This window comes from Sceloporus occidentalis, unplaced genomic scaffold (assembly GCF_023333645.1).
Source record: "Sceloporus occidentalis isolate IW3139 unplaced genomic scaffold, rSceOcc1.0.p SCAF_1, whole genome shotgun sequence".
Taxonomy (NCBI): domain Eukaryota; kingdom Metazoa; phylum Chordata; class Lepidosauria; order Squamata; family Phrynosomatidae; genus Sceloporus; species Sceloporus occidentalis.
This window is the reverse complement of record NW_028316981.1, coordinates 86673625-86700552: the sequence shown is the minus strand read 5'-3', so window position 1 is coordinate 86700552 and position 26928 is coordinate 86673625. Positions and strand designations below refer to the sequence as shown.

General features: G+C 40.3%; 1 protein-coding gene across 6 annotated transcripts in view; it reads left to right on the top strand.

Moving 5' to 3' along the window:
• Nucleotides 1–26928, top strand: part of LOC149321761 (glutamate receptor 1) — a 293443-nt gene that overhangs the window by 193926 nt on the left and 72589 nt on the right. For all 6 annotated transcript variants that reach the window (XM_089528180.1, XM_089528160.1, XM_089528141.1 and 3 more), the window contains exons 7-12: nt 7296–7457; nt 9444–9611; nt 11658–11762; nt 13556–13666; nt 16189–16395; nt 17167–17537. In XM_089528180.1, the coding sequence (XP_089384306.1) occupies nt 7296–7457; nt 9444–9611; nt 11658–11762; nt 13556–13666; nt 16189–16395; nt 17167–17537 (1124 nt within the window). The remainder of the gene's footprint in view (nt 1–7295; nt 7458–9443; nt 9612–11657; nt 11763–13555; nt 13667–16188; nt 16396–17166; nt 17538–26928) is intronic.

Genomic DNA, 26928 nt, shown 5'->3' with positions numbered 1-26928 from the left:
GGTGAGAGATTCTGTCAGTGAATAATGAAATGAGATAGAAATAAACATTTTTTAAAAAAATCCTTCAGACTATATTATGTATACTTCCACTTGACAAAGGAACATGGACAACATGGGATTTGGGGTGCCCTCACCCCAGAAAGGTAACACAAGGGATTGCAGTAACCACAGGACCATTGCATTAATTCCCCAAGCAAACAAAGTGATGCTTAAAATTCTACAACAGAGTTTTATCAGATGAAATGAAAAATGCTAGATGTCCAAGCTAGTTTCAGGAAAGGAAGAGTCACTAGGGATCATACTGCAAACATATGTTGGCTAATGGAATGCACCAAAGGATTTTGTGCACTCCATTAGAAGAAAATCAATCTGGGCTTTATAGACTATAACAAAACCTTAGATTGTATAGATCATGAAAAACTATGGGTCACTCTTAAAGAAATGGGTGCACCACAACATTTGATTGTCTGGGTGCATCCCCTCTACTCAGGACAAGGTGCTCCTGTTAGAATATGGAGAAACAGAATAGTTTTCATTTTGCTAGATAAGGCTGCATTTTATAACCCTATCTGTTCAACTTGTATGCTGAACATATCATACATGAAGCAGGATTAGAATCAGAGGAAGGAGACATGAAAATTGGAGGAAGGAAAAGCAATGGTTTATAATACATAGATGACACCATACTACTAGCAATAAATAGCCAAGACTTGGAATGAAGGCTGAAGAAAGTCAAGGCAGAAAGTACAATGACCACAATGATTTACATAACTTTTAAGTGACAATGAAGATAAAATAGTTCAAGATTTTCCATATCTTGGCTAAGTCATTAATCAGAATTGAAACTGCAGTCAAGAAATCAGAAGAAGACTAGGACTTGGAAGGGCAACTATGAAGAAACTAGACAAGATTCTGAAATGTAAAAATATATCATTGAATACTAAAGTTAGGATTGTCTACGCCATTGTATTTCCTATATGGGAAATACAACCATCATATGGTTGTGAAAGCTGGAGAGTAAAGAAAACTGATAAGAGAATCAATGGGCGGGTTACAGACCGCCATTAAAGTACGCGTGGAGCATGTACTAGGGTTAGGAAGGGGTGGTGCTTCCACACACCCCTAACCCTAGTATGCGCTCCGCGCACACAAAATGGCGACGGCCGTTCCACACGGCTGCTGCCATCAATATGTCACGGCTGTGCCGCCTCCAAACGAGACCCCTTTGTGCGACCCCAGAAGGAGCTCCGTTTCGGAGCTCCTTCCTGCTTTGCATCACTGGGCGCAGCCTTCAGACGGCTGCACCCAGCAACACAAGGGAGAAAGGGACCAAGCGGCCCCTTTCTCCTCCTCCCCGCCACTGCAGGGTGTCCTTGGGACTTGAAGCCCCAAGGACAACCCTTTCCAGGCTACGGGGAAGCGGCCTTTTGCCGCTTCCCCGCAGCCTGCAAAGCAGCGGATCGGGGCCTCGGAGGCTGCCGGTCTGGCAGCTGAGGCCCCGATACAGTGGGGAAAGGGGCGGTCTGTAACCCACCAATGTATTTGAAATGTAGTGCTAAAAAGAGTTCTGCACATACTGTAGACTGCTAAAAAGACAAATAAATGGATCATAAAGCAAATCTAGTATCAACTTGCCCTAGAAGCCAAGATCACTAAACTGAGAGTGCTGTACTTTGGCCATATCATGATAAGATATTACTCACAATAAAAGACAATAGTGCTTGGTAAAGTAGAAGGCAGTAGGAAAAGAAGAAGACCTCATTCCAGATGAATGAATGAATGAAATTTAAATAAGATAAATAGACTCAGTCAAGGAAGGAATGGTCCTGAGTCTGAAAGACCTTAGCTGGGCTGTTGATGATAGGGTGACTTAGAGGTCTCTCATTCATGGGGACACCAAGATGGCAGTTAACAGTAACACCCCTGAACCTTGAGAATAGGGATAAAAACTCTCAAATGAGATTTTAGTTCTTCTTGACACTATTTACTAGTACTATATACTCATACTTCTTGTCATTTCTGCTTGTGAAGTGAAGGATGGTCAGGTTGAAGGGCCCCAGCTGCTATAGAAGGACACAATTTGAAGCCCTTGGCCTTAGGTCATGACCTATTTTCAGCCTTAACACCAGATAACAGCAATGATGTATGAGCCAAGCATTTGTTCCTGCTATGACTTTGGTTCCACTTGCAAAGGACAGGCTGAATGTCATAGCTCAGCGGCAAAGCTTATCCTTTGTACATAGATGCTTCGATGCTCAATTTCTGGCATTTCCAACTGGACAAGTATCGGATAGTAGGACTAGGAAAGTCCTCTGTCTGAAAGACTCAAGATCTGCTGGCAGTCAGAGAGTAGTCAAGAGTATTGGATTAAAGCTGCCAAGTGGTCTGATTCAGTGTAAAACAGATTTATAAATATTAAAAAATGTTCAAATTTAAATAGTAAGTAACTGGTACTGCACAAAAAGGAATGGAATATAGGTGGGGCCTTTCTTAAAGGTATATGATGAGTTTACCTCAGTGGTGTCTCTCCATCAGTGAAATTTACACTGCTAATTTAACACATTTTACCTCTTCAGCATTCACTCTGGCTCCTCCTCCAACTCAAAAAGAAATGCAGAATTTGAGGGCACATCAGTTATACAGAGAGAATAGAAGGAGGGGAAAGTACTCTGGTACAAGCAGAAGTCTGTTTGTATGACACTGCATAACAAGTTTAATTCACTGAATCATATAATCATAGAGTTGCAAGATACCACTAGGACCATCCCACCTAACCCCCTGCCATGCAGGAATACACAGTCAAAGCACTCCTGAAAGATGGCCATCCAGCCTCTGTATAAAAAACCCCAAAGGAGGCTCCACTACACTCCAAGAGAGTGTATTCTACTGTCAAACAGCTCTTACTGTCAGAAAGTTCTTCCTAATGTTGAGGTAGAATCTCTTTTCCTGTAGTTTTAATCCATTTCTCTATGTCCTAATTAAGCTCTAGAGCAGGGGTATGCAACCTGCGGCCCGCGGGCCGGATGCGGCCCGGCAAGGCCTTGGGACCGGCCCCAGCCCGGTCCTGCCGCCGATTGCCGCCGGGGCCTTTGGGGGGCAATTGTCTATAGAAGCCTCAGAAACATGCATTTATATTAACATTTTTTAAAAAATCAGCAAATTTTTTCGCGTGTCCTCCATTTTTAAAAAAAAGTGTCTCCCATTTGAAAATTTTGTCCTACATTTGTCCTGGTTTATTTATATATTTAATTTTTTAAAAAATATTTAATTATTTATTTTTTGGCTTCGGCCCCCAAATTGTCTGAGGGACAGCAACCCGGCCCCCGGCTCAAAAAGGTTGCCTACCCCTGCTCTAGAGCAACAGAAACCAGCTTGCTCCATCCTCAAAATGACATCCCTTCAAATATTTAAACATGGGTATAAATGACTTGAAGTCAAACAACAACAACAATCATGTCACCTTTTAACCTTCTCCCCAGGCTAAACATACCCAGCTCCCCAAGCCACTCCTAGAGCATGGTTTCCAGACCTTTCACCATTTTGGTTGCCTTCTCTGGGCACACTCCAGCTTGTCAATATTCCTCTTGAACTGTAGTCCCCAGAACTGGACACGTTATTCCAGATGAGGTCTAAACAAATCAGAATAGACTGGTACTACTACTTCCCACAATCTGGACATAGCACTCCTATTGACGCAACCTAGGATCATAAGGGCTTTTTTAGCTGTTGCATCATGCTGTTGACTGATGTTCAGCTTGTGGTCTCCTAAGACTCGTAGATCTCTTCCGCATGTACTGTTGTCAAACCAGATGTCACCCATCCTGTATCTGAGCCTTTCATTTTTTCTGCCTAAGTGTAGGCAGGAATTTCTCTCTTTTGAATTAATTTTGTTAGTTTGGCCCAACTCTCTAATCTATTAAAGTCATTTTGAATTCTGATCCTATCCTCTGGGGTATTAGCTACCCTTCTAATTTGATGTCCTCTGCAAATTTCATAACCATGCCCTCTATTCCATCATCTAAGTCATTAATAAAGATGTTGAATAACACTGACCCCACTAGTCAGTGCTCTGCAAGATGAAGAGGAGCCATTGCTGAGTACCCTTTTGGTTCCATCTTTCAACCACTACAGATCCATCTAATAGGTGCATGTTCTATCCCACATTGTACTCGCTTTCCCCCCCCCCCAAGAGTATAATCAACTAACAACAAAGGAACAAAATAGGGATTTTATCACACCAGGCTGCAGGCTCACCACAGTTGCCCTCATTTAAGAATGGAAACATATTGGTTTGGGATAATTTCTTATCACACTTTCCTTACGATAGCATTTTGGTGATCCATGGTCACGTGATCTGTTTTCTACACTGTCAAATGTCACCTTCTGGGACAAAGGGGGAGAACTAGTGATTTCAGCTGCCAACTGTCTCCTGAAGCCAGATGCTGTGTGAATGTGCACACGGCAGTCGGCTTAAGGAAGCTGTTGTGATCACTGGGAGGGGGAGCAGAATCATGCACATTCTTACCATGTGACTCCCTGGAAAGTGAAACTGCAGCACAAAGGACCTATTGCACAAAGTCAGTGATGGAATACCAACACGACTGAGACCCTATTGATGGGTTTTGTCCATTTATGAAAAGGTGCACAACAGTAAGAAATTCAATGCAAGGCAGCAGGAGGAGGGATATGACATAAGTACCAGCCAAAAATGCTTTTGTCCTGTTAAAATTCCACTTGTATAGCCTTATGTGATCAAGTCCTAAGTGAAGTCACTTTAACTGTATCTCTCAATTTTGTGTATTCTCTGACACTGGAGGTATTGAAGGGCTACTATGTGAGGAAGAGAAATATGCCTGGGACTGGGTTAGATCCCTCCCCAGTGGTATATTGCCAGCTACCTTTTTTGTTTTTTAATGGATGTAATAAGGCTAATCTTAACTGGTCCAGTTGGAGGTTTGCTCCATTGGTCTTATTATAGCTTTATTTTTAATTTACAGCATGACCTATATGATATATTACTGAGAAGAAAAGAAAAAAATGCCATTTAAAAGATATATTTTTATTACATAGATTCTGAATGTATCTTCCCAATCTTACCTCTTCAGTGTTTCTCAGTGACTTTGGCTTTGCTCTGCTGGCCAAATTTCTGGTTTGTATTAACTGCTTACCTTTCCTTTTTAAATTTAATAGTCTGCTTTTGAAGAGGCAGAAATTTTAATGCAGCTGAGAATACATTTGCATTTGCTGTTAACCATATTTGCCACCTTGTTGGTTTTATTACAAGTTATCGTGTGTGTGTTTTTTAAAAAAAACTATCTTCATTTCAGGTTACACAGTGGGCAGTTTTAAATTTATTTATTTAGATTTATAACCCATTCTTATCACATGGATAGTAATCATATTAGTGCACACATATATCTCTGGTTCAAAGGCATTATAATCAAAACAATTAATAGAAATTGCTAGCAGGGGAAAAAAGAGGTGAAAGAAAAATAAAACTGAAAAGTTTTTGAATAAATAGACTCTGAGATCAGCCACCCCTGACAAAGCAGGATTGGAGCCACAGTAACCTCATGCCACACCCCAATCCACCTTTTTGACAGCCAAAAAAGGAGCAGCAAAAAGCCAACTTTTCTGCCTCGCCACAGTGGGACGCCAGCTTTAAGGTGCTCCGGTGGCTTATGGCATGTAAACGCCACACCACTGTAGTGCCAAGAAGCCGACCCACATGTATGTGGCTTCCTAACTTGGAGCCAGCTTCTGGGAGTCTTGGAGACGTGCGTCATCTGTGCACCACGCCCCCAAGATGGCTGGAAGCTGGCTTTTTATGTGGGTTTATTTTGCCCCCAAAACAGAAACTGAAAAGTTCTTCCTTCATGCTTACTTTTCTGTTTTCATGTTTTCTGCCATTGTCCTCTGCACCCAGTACTGGACTCTCAGTCACACAAGCCTTAGTCATTGGGGAAACTGATTCTCTCCCCCATGCTGGTATAAATTACTACTTGAATGAACAAACACTTTTATGTACTAGGAAAGGTAGCTTGTCCAAGGAAGCTTGCATATTCTGTTATGTGTTATTTTTAACAGATCTGCTCTGTTCCTTCAGAGCTAAATATGTGTATCTACCTCCTTGTCAACTTAGAGGTCAATTGTTCCATAAATCTTTTTTTTTTCTGGACCTTAATCTCAGTGTATTATTCCTATATTGGACTTGATTGAGTGCACAAGATTGGGAGGGGATAACTGCCTCTCTCTGTGACTACTACTGCTTGCAAATCTTGACACATTTCCGATTGAATCATTCCATAGGAACAATTGAGGGGGTGATAGCTTCAGGGAAGGCAAACATTTCACTCCTTCTGACTCAAGATAATCCCTTCATGCGACTTCCCAGACCTTCTAAGATGTAAATGGGGCTTCTCCCCTCAGGGGAGGTGCGCATGTCCTCTCGCTTTGCCAGTAATGGCGGACAGGCTTGGAGTCTGGCCAGGGGTCATCCAAGGGTTATCATTGATTCCAAAATTTATATAAAACAGCATGGGTAACAATGGGGAATCCTGAAACCAAACTCCAGAGGATAATGATGGCCCACTGTACAGTAGATTCAACCTATTGGAGGCAAAAGCTAGGATAGGAGTTTAGTTCAGCAATGAAGAAACAATTCAGGCTATCCAAGAAATCAAGTGAAATTGTTTACTAGTCACATTTCTGACAGACTGCTTGAGTTATAGACAATGAGATAGAATCAACAAAGACCTGCTCTTTCTCCTTCTGTGCCTTCCTCTTCCTTAGAGGGACTAAAACTGCAGAGTGAGTTTGGTTCTTATCCTTGGAAGCAACTGCTTCTGTGAAAAGTGAGAGCTTCTGTGATCATCAAGGCTGCAATCATCATATCTTGGTTCCAGTGGCTAAACTCAAACGAGAACACTGGTGAAGGATGAATGTATGGGACAGATGAATCCCCACAGTGAACCATCCACATCTATTTCATTTCAACATTCACATTTCTAAGTATAATTTATACTAGCATATATACTTTAAAATACAATTTGGTATGCTTTCTGAGCTAAGTACTACATTAAAAAATCAGAAGTAGGTGATACTCCAAGGATAACTGCTTTCTGGTCTACATGCTATTTCAGGGGCAGTGGGAGGTGCAGATCAGGTGCGTTTGCATCAAAATTTGCCACAGTCAAATTCTTAAAGATCTTTAATAAGTATCATATATGTATCTAATAGTCTTGTGTTTTTTTTTCCTATACCAATCAGTCACTTCCTCATATTTTTGTCTTAAGGGTTTCATGGATATTGACCTGGAGAAATTCAGGACAAGTGGAGCAAATGTGACTGGCTTCCAGCTGGTAAATGATACAGATACCATCCCAGCCAAGATCATGCAACAGTGGAAGAACAATGATGCCAGGGAACAACCACGTGTTGACTGGAAGAAGCCAAAGGCAAGTGGTACTGAAAACCATTTGTTTGAGGCAGCATTAATGCTGTTCTCTTGTTACATGCTAACAGTTTGGAATCAGAAGCTCAAACATCCCATTTTCCTGCCAAATCACAGTGAACTTGTTCAAGGGAGGTTAAGTTGCAAAATGTAACATTTATCTTGTTAATCTAAGGAAGGAGTGCATATGAAATGAAAAATGCAAAAGTATTTTTAAAAAGTTGTTTCAGATTTTCTTTCAAAAAATACAGCTTTAATATGAAGCACCTTTGCTTTTGTTGTTGTGAAGACATATAGTAGCAGGACTCCTGTCCTTAGTATATTTAACTAAGCTTTATCGCATGAGAAAAGAAAGCCAAAACACAGAGGGAGAATAGCATCTTTCTCCATGCCTCTTAGCATGCTGCTGTAGTACTTTTGTTCTCTTCCTGAGGGAGACAGTGGACATGGAATCCTGGGATAAGTAGTTTGATCTGGCACCATAGGTGTCTGGCAAAGAAGGCTAAATATCTCACAAAAGTGCTTATGTCTGCAATCGTTTTGTTGACTAAATTGAGAAGATGATAATGCAGGACCTCTAAAGGCATTCAGGTCTTCTTAACTGACTTTCACTGCACTTACACTGCAGAATTAATACAGTTTACTACTGCCTTAACTGTTCTGGCTCAATGGTATAGAATTCTGGGATTTGTAGTTTTGTGAGCTATTTAGCCTTTTCTGTCAGAAAGCTCTGGTGCCACAACAAACTACAAATCCCAGAATTCCATAGCATTGAGCAATGGCAGTTAAAGTGGTATAATCAGTTCTGCAGTGTAGATGCAGCTGGGTAAACAACTGCCTCGCCTCTGGAAGCCATGCATATCTCCTCATCCCCCAACCTGGGAAGGCTACACACTGCCAAAATAATCCACTTTCACACCACTTTAACGGCCCTGGCTCTGTGCTAAGGAATGCTGGGAATTGGAGTTTGTTGTGGCCCCAGAGCTGTCCCTGATAGAGAAGGCTAAATGCCTCAGAAAATGACCCTTGCTATAATTCCCCAGCATTGAGCCAGGGCAGTTAAAGCAAACTCAAGGTGGATTATTTCTGCAGTGTGGATTGGATTTATGTGTTATGTAGGGGTGGCAGGTGCCATTTCATGAGGTTTTGATGCCTTCTGTTTTAGGAGCGAGACAGTCTTATTTTTTTCCAGGATGGAAATAAGAATTCACTTCCAGTTTTAGAACACCTCCTTCCCTCAGTTAATAAGAAGTTGAGGGGCATTAACCTGGTGCAGCTGCCTCCCTGAACTCCTAGTGGGAACAGAGGGAAGTGTGTTTTTTTCATTGCATTAAAAAAAAAAAAAAACTAGGATGGGCGTGGGTGCACTGGGGCCCTCAGAAGTTATGTGCAGTTCATGGACTACACCAGGGTTTCACAACCAGGATTCCCTGGAATTCTGGGGTTCTACAAGAGGTTGCTAGGGGTACCTCAAGAGATCCATGATTGAAAAGAGCAACCCTCTTTTGAGCTGCAGTTGTAAAAATTATGTCTCGGGTTCCTGTAGAGCAAAAAGGCTGAGAGAGACTGGGCTTCACTTTGCCTTTTAGACAATACACTCTGCCTAACAAAAATGACTTAGCAAGGTCAGACTACAGTATCTAAAACTGGAATTAAATATTGAAGTGGGGGAATAGCCTTCACATTTTTATTGAACTGTGACTGATAAGCAGCTGCCTTGGGAAGACTTCATTTACATAAAATACTGAGTCAATTCAGAATAGACACAAGAGACCTAACATTTAGCTTAAATTTCAAAACCTCATTCAATTGTTCCTGTAATTACAAAGTGTCAGATTCTATCTTGCTGAGATACTCCAACAGTTTTACACTGATACTGGTAAAATGGTCATTGAGATTGCAGCCCTTGAAACTGAAGGTTCCTGAACAAACACGACTTTCCAAGATCAGGCCTAATAGCCAGCATACATGTTTCATTTTATCTTTCTAGTACACATCTGCTCTGACGTATGATGGGGTTCGGGTAATGGCAGAAGCTTTTCAAAGTCTCAGGAAACAGCGAATTGACATCTCCCGTCGTGGAAATGCTGGAGATTGCCTAGCAAATCCAGCTGTTCCGTGGGGACAAGGGATTGACATCCAGAGAGCTCTACAACAGGTCAGAGGACCACCTGTGGTGTGGAATCCAAGCCTTTTTCTAACGGTCATTGTGAAGTTGAAGGCTTTCATGACTGGCATCCATAGTTTTTTGTGGGTTCTTTGGGCTATGTGGCCATCTTCTAGAAGAGTTTCTTCCTGACGTTTCGCCAGCATCTGTGGCTGGCATCTTCAGAGAATGCATTCTCTGAAGATGCCAGCCACAGATGCTGGCGAAACGTCAGGAAGAAACTCTTCTAGAACATGGCCACATAGCCCAAAAAACCCACAAAAATATGAACAGTCATTAACTATTTGTCAGAAATGTTAATTTGTTCTTCTTCTCCAGTAACATTTGATTGATACAATCATTATTTTATGGACTGCAATCCAAAAATATCTGTGTCAAGATTCCATTCCTTATTTTATAGTAACATTTGACTAGGATCTTAACAGGCAATTATTTTGACTTCTCACTATATTATAGTTAGGTATAAGTTGCTATAGTGATATTCTTGTAAGACAGTGGTGGGTATTCACCCCAGATCCAGGGCTGCACACATCGTTGAACTGTTAAAAAGGGTAAACACTGTATGTTTATATTCAAAATGAGCATTTGTGTTGAAAGTAAAATGGTGATATCTTGCATGGGGAGATGGGTATAAAGTACCACCTAGAAGGAACTATACTCAATCTCTCCTCTCCCATCTTGTATGACTAAGCTGGTTCCTGGGGTCATGGGTTACATGGCCATTGAGTAGAAATGGAAGTGGGGACAGCAGAGAATCATTTGGCTATGTACTGATAAAAAGATGCACAACCACAATAAAAGGCATCCTCTGAGATATCCTGGGGTTCTCTGGAAATTCTGGAGGATGACACCATTATGCATCCTGCTATAGGAGTTGTTGAGTGAGATCAGTGATGGAGTTGTTGTTGCTGCTGTTATTATTATTATTATTATTATTATTATTATTAACCTTTATTTATGAAGTGCTGTAAATTTACACAGCGCTGTACATGCAATCTTTTTAGCTAGACGGATCCCTGCCCTCGGGCTTACAATCTAAAAAGACATGACACAGAAGGAGAAGGGAGTGGTGGAGGGAAAGGGTAAGAGGTCCAGCAGTTCCTCTCTACCTCCGAGGCCTGTTGCTGTTGTTATTGTTATTAACTTGATCAACTTGATTTCTGATTGCTAGAGGAAGGGTTGCATGTTGTAAGGTTCCTTGTAGATGAAAGCTAACATGCCACAGATAAGATGTAGGGCCCATTTCATATTCATAGTTATAGTGCTATTATTGCACTTTAAGTCCTATAAGTCCATCCTATGGAATCCTGGGATTTGTAGTTTGACCAGAGACATCAGAGGAGCTCTCTGGCTGAAAATTCTAAATGCTCTTCTCATGATTCCATAGGATGTTGCCATGCCAATTAACATATAGAACTATAATTGTGCAACGTGAATGTGCCCCAGGTAATATCCCTTCTTCATGACCTACCTGATTTTCCATTGCAACTGAATATTCAAGCTGAGATATTGTACTGAAAATGTGTACTATCTATTCCTTTGTAGTCATTATTGTTTGTCACTCTATAATCCAATGCTGATAAGATTCCAACCCCTTGTTATAGCTATCTGAGCCCGCAGAGATGACTGCATTATGGTAACTTGGCTATTTAAATAATCCTGTAAACTAGTGAGAAAAATTGTACTTTCAGGTCTATATGTGTAGGCCTTCCCCAAACTGGCACTTCCACATGTGGTAGACTATAATTCCCAACATCTCCACCAGTATGTGTACTGATTGAGATTTATAATCCAACATAGCTAGTGGGTGTCACTGTAGGAAGATTGCTCTCTAACACCCCTTTCTGATCGAATTCAGAGAAACAATCTTGTCAGCTCAGATGTTACCTTCCTCACATGAATTTCTTTCCAAATTTGATACACTGAGATCTTGACATATGCATAGTTGACCTGATCTGAATCCTTTTGATTAAGGCAAAATACTAAACATATGTAATATTGTATTCTAATGGATTCCAATGTCTGTATTGCATCAAGGTGCGTTTTGAAGGATTGACTGGTAATGTCCAGTTTAATGAGAAAGGGCACCGGACCAATTATACCCTTCATGTGATGGAAATGAAAGCGGAAGGCATCAAAAAGGTAAAAGCTCATTTTGTTTTTGAAAACAGAAGGATGAAATCTTGGAACTGGAACTTGTGGGGACTTTTCTTTTAAAAAGCTAGGGATAAAAAGAATTACCAAATTGTACCGCGACTTGTTTTTTGAGAGCATTCGTTCTTGGCAGTAGAACCCCACCTTCCCCCCACTTTTTTTTAAATCTCCAATTCTTGTCTAATAATTTTCATATTAATTTGCTTTGTTTTAATCTTGAAATCATATTTAAATATATGAAAATATATATTTAAATGCATATTTGAACATATTTGGTCAAGAACTGTGCAGTGCCATCTAGAAAGTGTGAAATCTGGTGAATAATTTAGTTCCAGTGCATACATTAATCTCAGAGATGCAGATCATTTCATATGGGAATTCCCAAGGGTTAAACCCAGTGTTAGTTCTGTGGAGAGTAGGACCTGCTGAAATGAATGGGACCTATTAGTCACTGCTAGGTGGAGTTAACATGTTTTAGCAATTATTAAATGCATAGTTGTTGAAAAATACAAGATAATTCATGTTTTAAGTAACAACTGCTATGAGAGGCATTGGACTTTATCACATGGGGAAAATTGAAGAAAAATCGGAGGTTTAAAAGGCATTTTCCCAGGACATTTGAGTGTTCTCAGGAAAGGTTTTCCCACACATTGCAATTAAAGAGAACTTACCCTGGGAAGAACCAGGAATGCTTCAGCAACATATCATTCACAGAATTTTCTCGTGAATGAATTGTTGCCGGAGCATTCCTGGTTCGTCCCAGGATAAGTCCTTTTTAATCGCTTCATTGTGGGAAAATCTTTCCCGTGATCATGCTAATGTCCTGGGACAATGCCTTTTTAAATCCCAAATTTCCCTCATGTGATAAAGTCCATTGGCTACAAAGAGGACCAACCTCTTTTGTATATCTTTTGCTGTTTCAGTACCCAACCATATGTGTATGCATGTGTATGTGTGTGTTTGTATAGAGAGAGAGATTATATAGAGATACTATATACATGACTCCAAGGGTCTTTTTGTGTATCCTGAGTTCCCCTCAATTTTTTTTTAAAAAATAATTGGTTGGTTTTTTAAAGAACATTTGGCCCAGTATGCCCTCTAGGGGTGTCTAGTATTTGCTCATGTTTTTGGTTTTCCGAGGCCATACTAGGTCTAGTGGAGGTCTTTTATTCAAATCAGGAGTCAACTACTATTGTAAAAAGGAGGAAAGCTTTTCTTTTCTTTTCTTTTCTTTTTTGGCAAAGGCCACAATTGGGGGTTGTGGTCCCCTGAGCTCCCCTGCATGAAATGTGGGCCTACTAACCCCCAACATTTGTTCATCCCTGATACAGAATCATGAAATTCAGAGCCTTGTCAAAAACACCATTTACTTCAAGTTTTTATATTGAGGTGGGGGCCCTGTGACTCTCTAGATTTTTCTGAGCTACTATTCCCTTGATGCCTTACCTGTGACCAGCCTGGATGAGGATGCTGGGGACACAGGTTCTCCATTTTTAATTTAAAAGTTATTATAACAGCAATAGATTTTAGAGAGCAGAGGAATACATCTATAACGGTAGATATTGGAAATGCATCAATAAATATGATGTTTCTATCAGATTTCATGGTTTGGGTGCTGCAACCTTGCAGTGTCATGGGCAAAACCTGGAATTACAAGGGACACTTTAAAATGTGACTATGTCTAGAAATCTCAAAGGGCTGGAATATTTTTCCCCTAGTGTTTTGCACTGGGTTTTCTCATATTTTGGAAACTTGTTTTATGATCTCTTTCTCATTACCAGATAGGTTACTGGAATGAAGATGAAAAACTTGTTCCAACAGTCACTGATCAACAAGGTTCAAATGAAACCACAATTCTTCAGAATAGAACTTATATTGTTACAACTATTCTAGTAAGTGTTACAATGTCAGTAGCTCCATCTGTACCAAGTAACTTCTTCATGTTGTGCCACCTCTTTCTTTTTAATGGGCTCTGATTATTTCTTCCACTATCTAACAGAATTTAGAAAGTTAATTCAGCAAAGGTTAGTATTTAAAATAAACCATCTTGCCAAGTAGATTTTATAATCAGATTCTCGAAGCTAGAAAGTAACTTGTTTATCAAAAAGGTATTTTGATAATTGGTTACCTGTTGTGATATTGTCCTGGAACTGAGTTACTTTTTAGCTTGTAACTGCAAGGATTATAATTCACTGCCAAATAATTCCTCTAAACTGCAAGATAACTCCTTCTCCACTGTTGGGATGCTGAGCATCCACCATGGTTACTGCTGAATATCTAAACATACTCTATATACTCATCTATAAGTCAAGAAATTTATGCCCACAAATTGACACCAAAATCTTGGGTTGACTTCTATATGGGTCTATATGGTAATGCTGATAATGGCAGCTTATTCCGTGACAAACACATACACACACACCTTCCTCCCCACTTTTGCTCTGTGCCCGGGAATGGGCTGCTGGAAGCAGAGAGAGCACAGGGCATTTTTTATTTCTATGGGAGCAACAGCTGATCCAGTCACAAACACACACACACCTTCTTCCCCACTTCCCCAATCCACACACTTTCTCTCATTCCCTGCCTTAGCTGGGGCAGAGAAACAGCCTCTGTCCAGGGAAAATGCTGAAGAGCCACCATGGACCTGAGAAGCCCCAAAGTATTGCCCTCAACTTATCTATGGGTCATACCAAAATTCATAACTTTGGCCCCAAAACTTGCCCTCAACTTATACATGAGATAGACTTATAGTCGAGTATATATGGTATGTACCATGATGATCTCTGTTCGTGGTATCAAATGGAAATATATGTCATGTGTCTCACAGGGAGAAGGAATTGACATTAGTTGTACTGCTACTGGAACCTATTCGAGGATAGATAAGATTCCCATCCTATTTCCATCTAGTTTAGATAAGGTAACTATTTCCACCTAGTCTAGATAAGGTAACTGTTACATGGATTTGTAATGGGTTGACTGGCTGAAGCCAAAGGGTGCTCAACAACGGCTCCTTTTCATCTTGGAGAGGAGTGACCAGTGGGGTCCCACAGGGCTCTGTCCTGGGACCAGTGCTATTCAACATCTTTATCAATGACTTGGAGGACAAAATTGGGAGCATGCTTATCAAATTTGCAGATGACACCAAATTGGGAGGAATAGCTAACACCACAGAGGACAGGATCAAGATTCAAAATGACCTGAACAGACTAGAAAACTGGGCCCAAGCTAACAAAATGAAATTCAACACGGAGAAATATAAGGTACTGCACTTAGGACGGAAAAATGAAATGCACAGATATAGGATGGTGGACACCTGGCTGAATGAGACTACATGTGAAAGAGATCTAAGAGACCAAGTAGACCATAAGTTGAACATGAGTCAACAGTGCGATGCGGCAGCTAACAAGGCCAATGCGATTTTAGGCTGCATCAATAGAAGTATAGTGTCTAGATCAAGGGAAGTAATAGTGCCACTCTATTCTGCTTTGGTCAGGCCCCACCTGGAATACTGTGTCCAGTTCTGGGCACCACATTTTTAAAAGGATGTTGAAAAGGAGGGCAACTAAAATGGTGAAGGGTCTGGAAACCATGCCCTATGAGGAACGCCTTAGGGAGCTGGGGATGTTTAGCCTGGAGATGAGAAGGTTAATAGGTGATATGATAGCCCTGTTTAAATATTTGAAGGGATGTCATATTGAGGAGGGAGCTGCTCCAGAGAACAGGACCCGGAACAATGGATGCAAGCTGAAGGAAAAGAGATTCCACCTCAACATTAGGAGGAACTTCCTGACAGTAAGGGCTGTTCAACAGTGGAACAAACTCCCTCAGTGTAGTCTCCTTCCTTGGAGGTCTTCAAACAGAGGCTGGATGGCCATCTGTTGGGGATGCTTTGATTGTGATTTCCTGCATGGCAGGGGGTTGGACTGGAAGGCCCTTGCGGTCTCATCCAACTCTACGATTCTATGATTCTTTGATTCTAGTCAGACGGTGTGTTTATTATTCTCCCAACATGCACTCAGACATATTGAAGATGACAAAAGGTCCTGGAGATGCTATTGTAGGTAGCTGAGAGGCTCCAATGCTCATTACAGGACATTGTGCTATTTTTTTTTTTTAATACATCAGTGGTTTGAGCAGAATTATATAGTTCAGAGATGTGGACTATGCTTCTAGTTTGCTTCTTCTTTTGAAGTGTCTCCTGTGATAATTTTTATTGTTTCTCCTTAGCAAGTTCCATAGCAGCTGTCTTCTTCTCCCATCTTAATGGAAGACATTGTAGCCAGCATGTTCCTAGAAGAGGCTATTAAGCATGCTGAAGATTTCCATTCCTTCTAGCCTATGATAACAAAGTGTATACTTCAAGAAGGCTAAAATGCGGATCCTTACTTGTTCTCCCCCCCCCCCCCTTTTCCAGGAAGCTCCATATGTGATGAATAAGAAGAGCAAAGAGAAGTTGGAAGGAAATCAGAAGTATGAAGGATATTGTGTAGAGCTGGCTGCTGAGATCGCAAAACATGTTGGCTACAACTACAGCTTGCAGATTGTTAAAGATGGAAAATATGGAGCCCGTGATCCTGACACTAAATTATGGAATGGCATGGTCGGGGAGCTGGTATATGGAGTAAGTCTCTAGCTCTGAAAAGGGTAATAGTTAATATTGCAAAGACAACCTCGAATGTTTTATTCAGTAGAGATTTATTGGGAATTTCAGATCAGTTTGTCTATAGTCACTTCCATTTGTGTCAAATTATTGCATGGCTGATTATTTCTGACCAATAACATCAAGACAAATATTAAAATCTGGGTGATTCAATGTTGTACCACTAATGATACTGTACAGCTGGCAAATAGCCACCTGAATTGCACCATTTCCAATAAACTGAAATTATCTATGGCAGTCATTTGTTAGTAAAAAAGAAACTCCATCTGGAAATAATGAGCAGCCATCACACCAGCTGGAAATTTGTCTCTCCTGGTTTTGCAGTGTGGAATTAAGGAATAGAGATATCACAACTCCTAGGTTGTAATGTTAGTTGAAGAAATCAACAGATTTATTAGGAAATGATAACTATTAATAGTCATTAATAAATTGAAAAAAATAGTACAGAACTCTAGGATTCTGGGGGAGGGATGTTTCCCCTGCCTTCACCAATGAGATATTCTAGTTGAGAAAGAAAACATGGTGAGACAAGGGAAACAGGAATCTAAACAAAATATTTTTCAAGCTTTTCAAATTTGGCTTATTTCCTTTGCTTTTTTTAAAAAAAGAAGATAACAAATGCAAAATAGTAATAACGGCCCACTTCGAGAACAAGCTCTTTATGTATTCTATTATGTGTACTTTTCAGATCTTCAAAATGTATCTCTAAGATGGATCTTTTTTTCTTTTCAGAGAGCTGATGTGGCTGTTGCACCATTAACCATCACTCTAGTGCGAGAGGAAGTCATAGACTTTTCCAAACCATTTATGAGCCTCGGCATATCTATCATGATTAAAAAACCACAAAAGTCCAAGCCTGGGGTCTTTTCCTTTCTGGATCCCTTGGCATATGAGATTTGGATGTGCATAGTTTTTGCATACATTGGAGTAAGTGTTGTCCTCTTCCTGGTCAGTCGCTTCAGCCCTTATGAATGGCATAACGAAGAGCTTGAGGAAGGTCGAGACCAGCCAGCTAATGACCAAACAAATGAATTTGGAATATTTAACAGTCTATGGTTCTCCTTGGGAGCTTTTATGCAACAGGGATGTGATATATCTCCAAGGTTAGTCATTTTCATTAAATATGCTATGTCTGTAAACAGAAGTGGAGGAGTGTCTCTGCACGTTATGGGATATTGCTTCTCTTGTGTATTTTTCACTCCAATAGAACATCTGAATATGATATGTGAATACACTGATGCAGATGGTTTGAAGCCTTAGCAACAAAGACTGCTGCACTGGTAGTTTCAAAAAGGGATTTGTTTTGGGGTAAAAGCAGTTGTTCTAACCACCACAAACTTTAGTTTTTTGTGGGTTTCTGGGGCTATGTGGCCATGTCCTAGAACAGTTTGTTTCTGGTGTTTCACCAGCATCTGTGGCTGGCATCTTCAGAGAATGCTGGCTTGGAAGTGAGTGGGTATATATATAATGTGTGACCCTGGGTTGGGAGGAGTGATTTCCATGTTAATCTGTGTATTGTTCTGTTGTTAAATGACAAGGTCTCAGGGTGGGAGGATATGCAAAGAGGATTTGTGTCTGTTTAATTAGAGATCCATTGTTTGCTGGGGAAAAACCCTGACCCAGGGTGGTTTTTGTTTGTGTTTGCTGGGTCTTGATTTTAGTGTTTTTCAGGACTGGTAGCCAAACTTTGCTGACATTAAGGGTTTCTTGTTTCCTGTTGAAGTTGTTCAGGTTCTTGTGGATTTCAATGGCTTCCCTGTGCATTCTGACCTGATAGTTGTTGTCCCTAATGACAGCTTGTGCACAGGTCTGCAGCACCATTAGGGACAAAAAAGGAGTGAAAAGGAATAGGGCAGGGACGGGGCAGCTACAGGAGAGAAGTGGCATCATGTGGTTAGTTTTGCCAATGCTCCTTCCCTCCCAATGAAATAACTGTTTAAAAATTTGGTGTGATAATCTCCTTAGACTGTTGATATTCCTTCCTCCTATTTTCACTCCTCCTTTTTCTGTGTCCAAGCCTGCTTTTTTTTAACAATATGTTTTGTTAAACATCAGTTGAACAGGTAGGCTAAGATGCAGCCTTGTCTGACCCCTTTGCCAGCTGGGAACCATTATGTTTCTCAGTGTTCTGTTCTGACAGTAGCCTCTTGTCCTAAGTACAGATTTCTCATCAGGACAATCAGATGTGAAGTCAAAGGCTTTCATGGGGGGGGGGGGGGGTTGGGCTATGTGGCCATGTTCTAGAAGAGTTTATTCCTGATGTTTCGCCAGCATCTGTGGCTGGCATCTTCTGAGGATGCCAGCCACAGATGCTGGTGAAACATCAGGGATAAACTCTTCTAGAACATGGCCACATAGCCCCAAAAACCCACCAAAAAATAATAATTATCAGATGTTTTTGGCACAACCATGTCTCATAGGTACTGCCAGTTACCTTTATATCTTTTTATACTTTTTCAAATGAATTTTCCAAGCTTTGTAAATCAGGTGTGCATTTGTTGAACATTTTCTGTTCCTTGGATGTCAAAATAAACCAGTGGAAGTGAATAATATATTTGCTTTGAGAGCAGATGAAAGCAAAACATAAACCAACAACAACACAGGACTAAAGGAGAAAATTACACCAACACATATTCAAAGACATAAAACCATGTTAGCCTGGAAAATCAGTATACAAAAGGATCTTGTAGCACCTTTGAGACTATAGAAAGAAAGAAAGAAAGAAAGAAAGAAAGAAAGAAAGAAGTTGGCAGCATGAGCTTTCATAGACTTGAGCCTACTTCCAAACATGCATCTGAGGAAGTAGGCCCAAGTCTATGAAAGCTCATGCTGCCAACCACTTTCTTTCAATTAGTCTCAAAGGTGCTACAAGATCCCTTTGCATGCCAACACATATTATCATTGGTGCCCAACAGGAAGTAAGGCTCTGACAATATGCCTTGGTTTTGAGCTGTTTGTTTTCTGCTAGGCAGATTATTCATGAGAGACCAGGAAATGGAGAAACAAAAAACCTTGGAATCACTTGGGCAGCTGTAACATTTCTGAAACTAATGGACTTTAAAAGGTCATTGTCTGATTACTGATCCAGAGATATTTAAAATCTTGTGCTCATTATAGTTCTTTTCAGGACAGAGTGCCAAGAAAGGGGCGGGGGGGGGGGAGGAAATAAGCCTCCCCACTGTCTTTATCTTAGCCTCATGCATGGTATTAGATTATTGTAAGTGATAATTTGAAATGAATTTAGACTCTAATATGAGCACTTGTAAAGCAGAGATAGAAGAATTTAAACATATGTACTAGATGGTTGACTAAAATGATCTACACTTCAGCCCAGGGCTGTGATTACTGCCCATGAAAATCTTGACATATATGCCTGTATCTGCATTGCAATCCAGTACGCATATACTCATTAAGCCCCTTACTTGTGATTTTTGAGGCTGCCTAGATTGGCATACAGCCTATTTAAAATATGAATTCCAGCTTCTGGAAACCTTCAGAAGCTGGAATTCACCTTTTAAATGGGCTGTTTTGAACCCTTGAGCACTGGATTCCATTTAAAACAACAAATTTTTGAGGGAGTAAGAGGTTTGTTATCTGTTGATTCTGAATTTTTGTCAGTCTGTGTTAACCTTGGAGAGGTATCCTTGCAGAATATTGGCTCCCAGACCCACCACAGTTGCAGAACTCCTCTGCTTTAAGAATTGGAATAGGGTAAACATGGCACCAAGAGATGGATGCATTTTCCCCACCATCTTTGAAAACAAGCAGGGCTTGTGACTTTACACTTCACTGTTTCAAAAGCCTTAAACTAGCTTCTGTGAAATGGAATTTTGTGGCCTCTGTGATGTGTCCCAATTTCATACAAATTTCCCCAAATCGTGGGGGTGGAAGCAACTCACCCTCCCTCCCCACCCAACCCAAAAATGATGACTGTCCTTGTCCCAAATTGCTGGATCTCTTCTGAAAGTTTGAAGATTTGTTATCAAAGGTCACCTTGATGCTTTCTGTAATTTACATAATACCTCTTCATAGGAGGATGTGTGTTCTTTGTTTGGATATAATAAAAATGGAATAGCTCTTCTTTTGTAAAAATTGCTGTACCTATTCATCCAAAACCTAGCAGCTTTGCTAACCTCAGAAGGATCTCAGTTGTTCTTTGTCCAAATATTGATAAACGTGAAAGTTTCAAGAGAGGGTTACCAAGATGGTATACAGTTTAGAAACTATTCTTACAATGAATTATTGAAGAGCTGAGTATGGTCCAAAACACATTGCAGAAATAATCAAGTTTGAGAGTGCTTTAACTGCCCTGGTCCAATGCTATGGAATTATGAGAACTGCAGTTTTGTGAGACATTTAGTCTTCTCTGTCAGAGAGATCTTGTGCCATAATAAACTATAGTTCCCAGGATTCCCTGGTACTGAGCCAGGGCAGTTAAAGCAGTCTCAAACGGATTATTTCTGCAGTCTGTTTTGGACCTATGTTTAACCCAGAAAAGAAAAGATGACTGGAACACATTGTAGCAGTTTTCCCATGTCTATAGAGCTTTCATGTTGAAGTGATCTATGTTGCTCCAGGAGACAGAACTAAAACCATTGAGTCAAAAACTCAAAGCAATAGGTTTTAAATAGAAGAAGCCTCTTGCTACTGGAACTGTTTGTTTTGGGTTGTGATGGCCTCACCTTTACTGGGGGCATTTAAGCAAAGGCTATACAGTCATTTGTCAGGAGTGCTTTGGTTACATTCTGCATTACTGATCCTGCATTGAAGGAGATGAACTAGATGACCTCCAAGGTCCCTTCCAAGTTCTCTGTTATTTTCTGTCATTCAGTGGAGTGTTATTGGGCAGAGAGTGGAGTAAAAGGTATAATACCCTTAGCATGATAATATGACATGAGTGCACCATGCATAGGGCCAGTTCTTCCTCTCAAACAGGAATTGGGGGGGGGGGGACTGTGCCTATGAAATACAGCATGCTTGTATCACATATTTTTTGTGTACATAATAGAGCAGAGAGGTGCTCACTCAACTACTACCCAGAGGCTTATCAACCAGAAAAGCATATGAATATGACTATCAGTTAACATAATATGACAGATCAATCTATGTGAGACCTTCCTTGACTTGCCTGGAGCGTCCAGCAGTTTGGTCTTTCCCAGGCTTACACACACTGCTGGAATCCAGATTTTGTATTATGAGTACTGTTCATTGCACAGCATTAGGCCAATATTGAAGACAAATTGCATCTGTATGCATTTTTCCCATGGAAATCGTAGGGGGAAACTATATTCATTCTCCACGCTTTATTAATTCTTTTTTTAAAAGTTGTTTATTTTTTTTTTATTTAATGCTATGAACAAAAACAAAGTGACTAACACAAGATAAAATATTCAATGTTTTCTTTATACCACCTGATAGCATCACAGCCTCTTCTACCTCACTGCAGGAGATATGAATAAAAGCCTGAGGATTGTGCTAAAGACAAGACTTGTTATATTATTTGCCCTGGCAATAAACAAAAACCCTTAGTCAAAAATGACCTATTGCCAAGGTGCAGCCTTAAAACCTGACAGGAGCACACTCAAGCTGAAAATAAGAGACAAATGTTGCTAAACTACTGGGCAAACTAAGCTTTAATATGTATAAAAATAGTATTTGATGCTAATCAGCAGTTTAAAGGGAAGGTCCCACCACCATATCCTTGCTAATGAGTGTCTCAAGTAACAGCAGAAGCAGAAGGACAGAACTATTTAAGCATGCAACTGCTGAGTCACCTAGGAGTAGAGTCTCCATAAATATTTCATTTGCTCTTGGTGGATGCTTCTGCCATGGAAAAGTGTGACTGGATGTCAGACAGAATGGCTGTAATGAAATATGCACACCACTGAAGCTTGTTATCGATCAAGCTGAATACACTATTTTTCCCTGTTACTGGACTACAAATAATGATGTCTACAAGACATGTCTAAATAAAAGAGCTATCCATCTGGTCAGCAGATGGCATTTTACATTTATATCTGTCTTTCCATTGTCAACTTGCAGTCACTGGACCGTTGATCTTATCTTACAAAGTTAGCAACAGGGTTTTAGCCAAAACATTACTAGATTTCCTTTCATTGATGTCCAATCACTCCCTCTACCCTTGTAATGAAAGAACTTCTAGGTAAACTCTAGGAAGTATTTAGGAAGTCTAATGCACTACACTGTTATAGGGCAATATTCTACTTTAGAGACAGCATGGTGTAATGGTAAGAGCATTGGAGTTTGACTCTGGAGACCATGGTTCGATTCGCCACTTGGCCATGGCAACATTCTGTGGAATTCTGGGGTCTGTCATTTAGTGAGGCCTAGGAGCTGTCCAGCTGAGAATTTTAAATCATGTTGTTGTTGTGTGCCTTCAAGTCATTTCCAATGTATGACGACCCTCTCTGGGGCTGAAAGTATGTAACTCATCCAAGATACCCAGTGGGCTTCCATGACCAAGAGGAAATCAAACCCAGTGCTGAAGTCCTCTCTTTCCACTACACCATACTGTCTCTAAACGCCGCTCCCTAAATTTCAAATCCCAGGATTCCATACAATGTTTCTTTGGCAGTTAAACTGGAATATAGCTCTATAACAGTGTAGTATGATAACACCTTAAGAAGGAAAGTCATTTTTGGTTCTTCAGCTGATGAGTTGAGAACAACCACAAATGGCTTAAGATACATCACATAAGTAGTATCACAGTTATTTTCTCTTCTTTGTGCTGGTTCTCCCCCCCCCCCCAGAGAATTACATTCAAATCAGAATTCCTTGCATAGTAACATTCCCAGTTTTGTTTTCTTTAATTAAAGGTGGGGAAGGGGGAGGTGATCCCCATCATCCTGTTTGTCAAATGTATAGCACTTTAGATTAGATGGACAAAGTCCAGCCGATGGGCCACATGAGAACCATGGGGTCCTTAAGGGTCTTCTTTTCTTTTTGCAAAATATTTCCATTCCTTTTGCCCCCAGATGCCTGCTGTGGAGTGTGGGGATATTTTGCCTCCTTCCCTGGACTAATTTAGGGTTAGAACAGGGAGGATACTTGCCTGGAGGGTCCAGCAGTTTGGTCTTTGCCAGGCCAATACTGAAGACAAATTACATCTGTGTGTATATTTCCCATGAAAATCTTAAAGAAAGACTATATTCATTCTCCATGCTTTATAGTTTTTTTAAAAAAAGAACTGTTTAAATGTTTATTATTTAGTTAAACTGTTTATTATTATTTAATACTAATAACTAAACAAAACAACAACAACAACAACAACAACAATAATAATAATGCTCACTTCCTGTTGTGAAAATAGCCTATAAGATATTTGGGGGAGCTAATCTAAAGGAGGCTTGCATACTTCGCCAACCCAACTTACATGTATCTTGTCGACCTCATTTTTTGTAGTTCAGTAAAAGTGCATTCAGAGTGTCCAGATTCTCTGGAGGAGACTATTGTGTCTTTTCTCACTACTGCAATGAGAATCTATACCATCACCTAGCACACCATAGGGAAAAAAAATCATTCTTCTGTCTCCTGCTTCTCACATTCGCACAGCATGCAGGGATGTCCACTGAGGCTTGGATAAGACTACAAAGTGGCATACTCTCCCTGCATGTGGGGTTTCTCTCTTCACACCTGTAATTAACTAAAGATCTATTTTAGTTGACTTATATTTACAGAACATCTCCTGTACCAGTAAGTGATATCTGCAATTGTCATCTGTAAAAATTGCATAAAATAAAACATATTGGTCAGTGTTTCAGTGGTTTCAGTGTTGGACTAGGACAGTGGGAGACCAGGGTCCAAATCCCTGCTCAGCCATGGAAACCCACTAGGTGACCTGGAGCAAGTCACACTCTCTCAGCCTTAGAGAAAGGCAAGTGCATATACCCTCAGAACAAGTCTTGCGAAGAAAACCCCATGATAGGGTCACCTTAGGCTCATCATAAGTTGTAAATGACTTGAAGGGAACTGTTGAACAGTGTTTCACCCATGGCTGTAACTACAGTACTGATAATCCTTTTACTGTTAAGATGTTAAAGATATAACAAACTGCCTTTTTTCAGAAAGTAGAGAGAGACTAGATAGATGTAAAACTAGGGGCAGCAAACAGTTTTCTCGATGGCACAAAATAGCACTTTCCAAGACTTGTTATGAGAAAATTTGCACCCCATCTTGAGAATCTGCCCATTTGCAAAGAATACATGGTGCCCCCCTGGGCCATATTAGGGTTAGAAAAGACATTTTTCTGAAACAGCAGATGACTTCTGCTCAATTCCTGTTGTAAAAATGGCCTTGGGCTCACACAAAGGAATGCACATTTTTTAAAATACACAGAAATTTGTTTTAATCATAGAATCATAGACTTACAGAGTTGGAAGAGACCGCACGGGCCATCCAGTCCAACCCCCTGCCATGCAGGAAATCCAAATCAAAGCATCCCCAGTAGATGGCCATCTAGCCTCTGCTTAAAGACCTCCAAGGAAGGAGACTCCACTACACTCCGAGGGAGTTTGTTCCACTGTCGAACAGCCCTTACTGTCAGGAAGTTTTTCCTAATGTTGAAGTGGAGTCTCTTTTCCTGTAGCTTGTGTCCATTGTTCCGGGTCCTGTTCTCTGGAGCAGCAGAAAACAAGCTTGCTCCCTCTTCAAAATGACATCCTTTCAAATATTTAAACAGGGCTATCATATCACCTCAATCAGTGAGGAGAAAGTGCCTATATTAGATAAATCATGCAAATAAATATGCAAAATAGGAGAAATGTATTAAAATTGCACTGATTTTACCAGGAGAAGAAAAAGCCAACACCAAGAACCTGGATCAAAGTGAGGTAACATAAACATTCCCCAGACAGACCTACGCCACTTCTCCTCTTCTCCTTCAACCCAGCCATTCACTGAGCAGTGGAGAGCAGGGGGCAATGGAGAAGCATCCAGATATGTTTCTATAGCTGAACACACAGTGAGTACACATCTTGCAGAACTTTCTAGGGGTCCTCCAGAGACCTGGAGGATGACAGCATCATTATACATCCAGCTATAGGAACATAGCTGGATGCTTCTCTGCCTCCCTCTCTCTACTGGCTAGTAAATGGCATTGTGTATTGTGGGGGTTACAGTGCAGAAGAAAAAAGGTGGGGTTGAGGATGGAAGTTTGGCCATTATGTGAGAATGGTAGAGAATCCCAACCTCTATGATAATTTTAAAAATGACTTACACAGGTGTAAACTGGTCACAGGAAGCATTGAGGATTGGCAGCTGGAGAAACCCCCAGGGTTCTGCAATAGCTGCTTGTCTCAATAAGGTCTGAGACCAGGAGAGTGCTGCAAATATCATTTAACAGCAGCCCACTCTGCAGCACCTTGGAAACTCTTTGCCTGGCTAAAATGGTAGGTTTGGGAGGGTTCGTGTTCAGTTGTTAATGTTCATAAACATAAATCCCAAACCTTGCATGATGGTAAGTCCAGCTTGTAACTACTGAGCAGGATGCCACCATTGTGTTTTGCTGCAGAAGATTGTATTTGGTTTTTCTTTTTGCACAACACATTTCTTGTACAACACAATAGAAATATTGTGTTTTGGAAGAAATGTGTTGTGCAAAAAAAAAAAAAAAAAAAAAAGACCTGTGCCAAGCTGTTTTGGCATAAAAATGTTTTGTGCAAAATAAGCATTTTATGTGAATATGTTATGTTTCCACACAACCATGTTGTTGTTGTTATTTGTGATTAATTTTATGCCAAAACCTTATGGTATGCACAGAAAAACCTTGGAACTTTTTTTTTTTTTTTTTTTTTTTTTTTTTGGCAAAAGAAGGCCTGAAATGTGAAAAATCATTGGAAAATGTGCAAAAGCTCTCATAGTTTCATTCTGCAGGGTGAACACTTTTGAAATGGTTAATTCTCACATGTGAATGCAAGGTTATTTTGCATTCCTACATTAGAGTCAAGGTTTAGAGCTATGTCCTGCCTAGGTTTGAAAATGCTATTGGGCTCTTGCACCATCACCCATTTAAGGCAACTGTGTGGACTTTATGGGCTCCCTCTTGTGCTAATCAGTGGAAATGTGCTTATTTTTCCTTTTTGTTTGGCTATTATCTATTCCCCTGGAGCCCTAAAAGAATGCATTAAAATGTTCCCACCACTTCTAATTATGTTCCTATCTATGTTATTGAAAGTATGCACTTACCTATGTCAACTCAGAAATAGCACAGAAGAAAGTTTACATTGTTGTCAAGTATCTGTACTATTCAAATACAATATAGAGCATAGGGGAACATATGGCATTGAGTTATAAACCAGATGACAATGGCACTTTTGGAACAATAGGGGCACTGTGCAAACCCTCTCTTTTGTCTGCTCCTGTAAACAACATGGTTCTGAACCACTGAAGCTTCCATCAATGAGTTTTTGGCCATAGAGAGAAATAACATCCAATTTTGTAATTTCTTGCAACTGGCCAAAACCAGTTATAGATCAG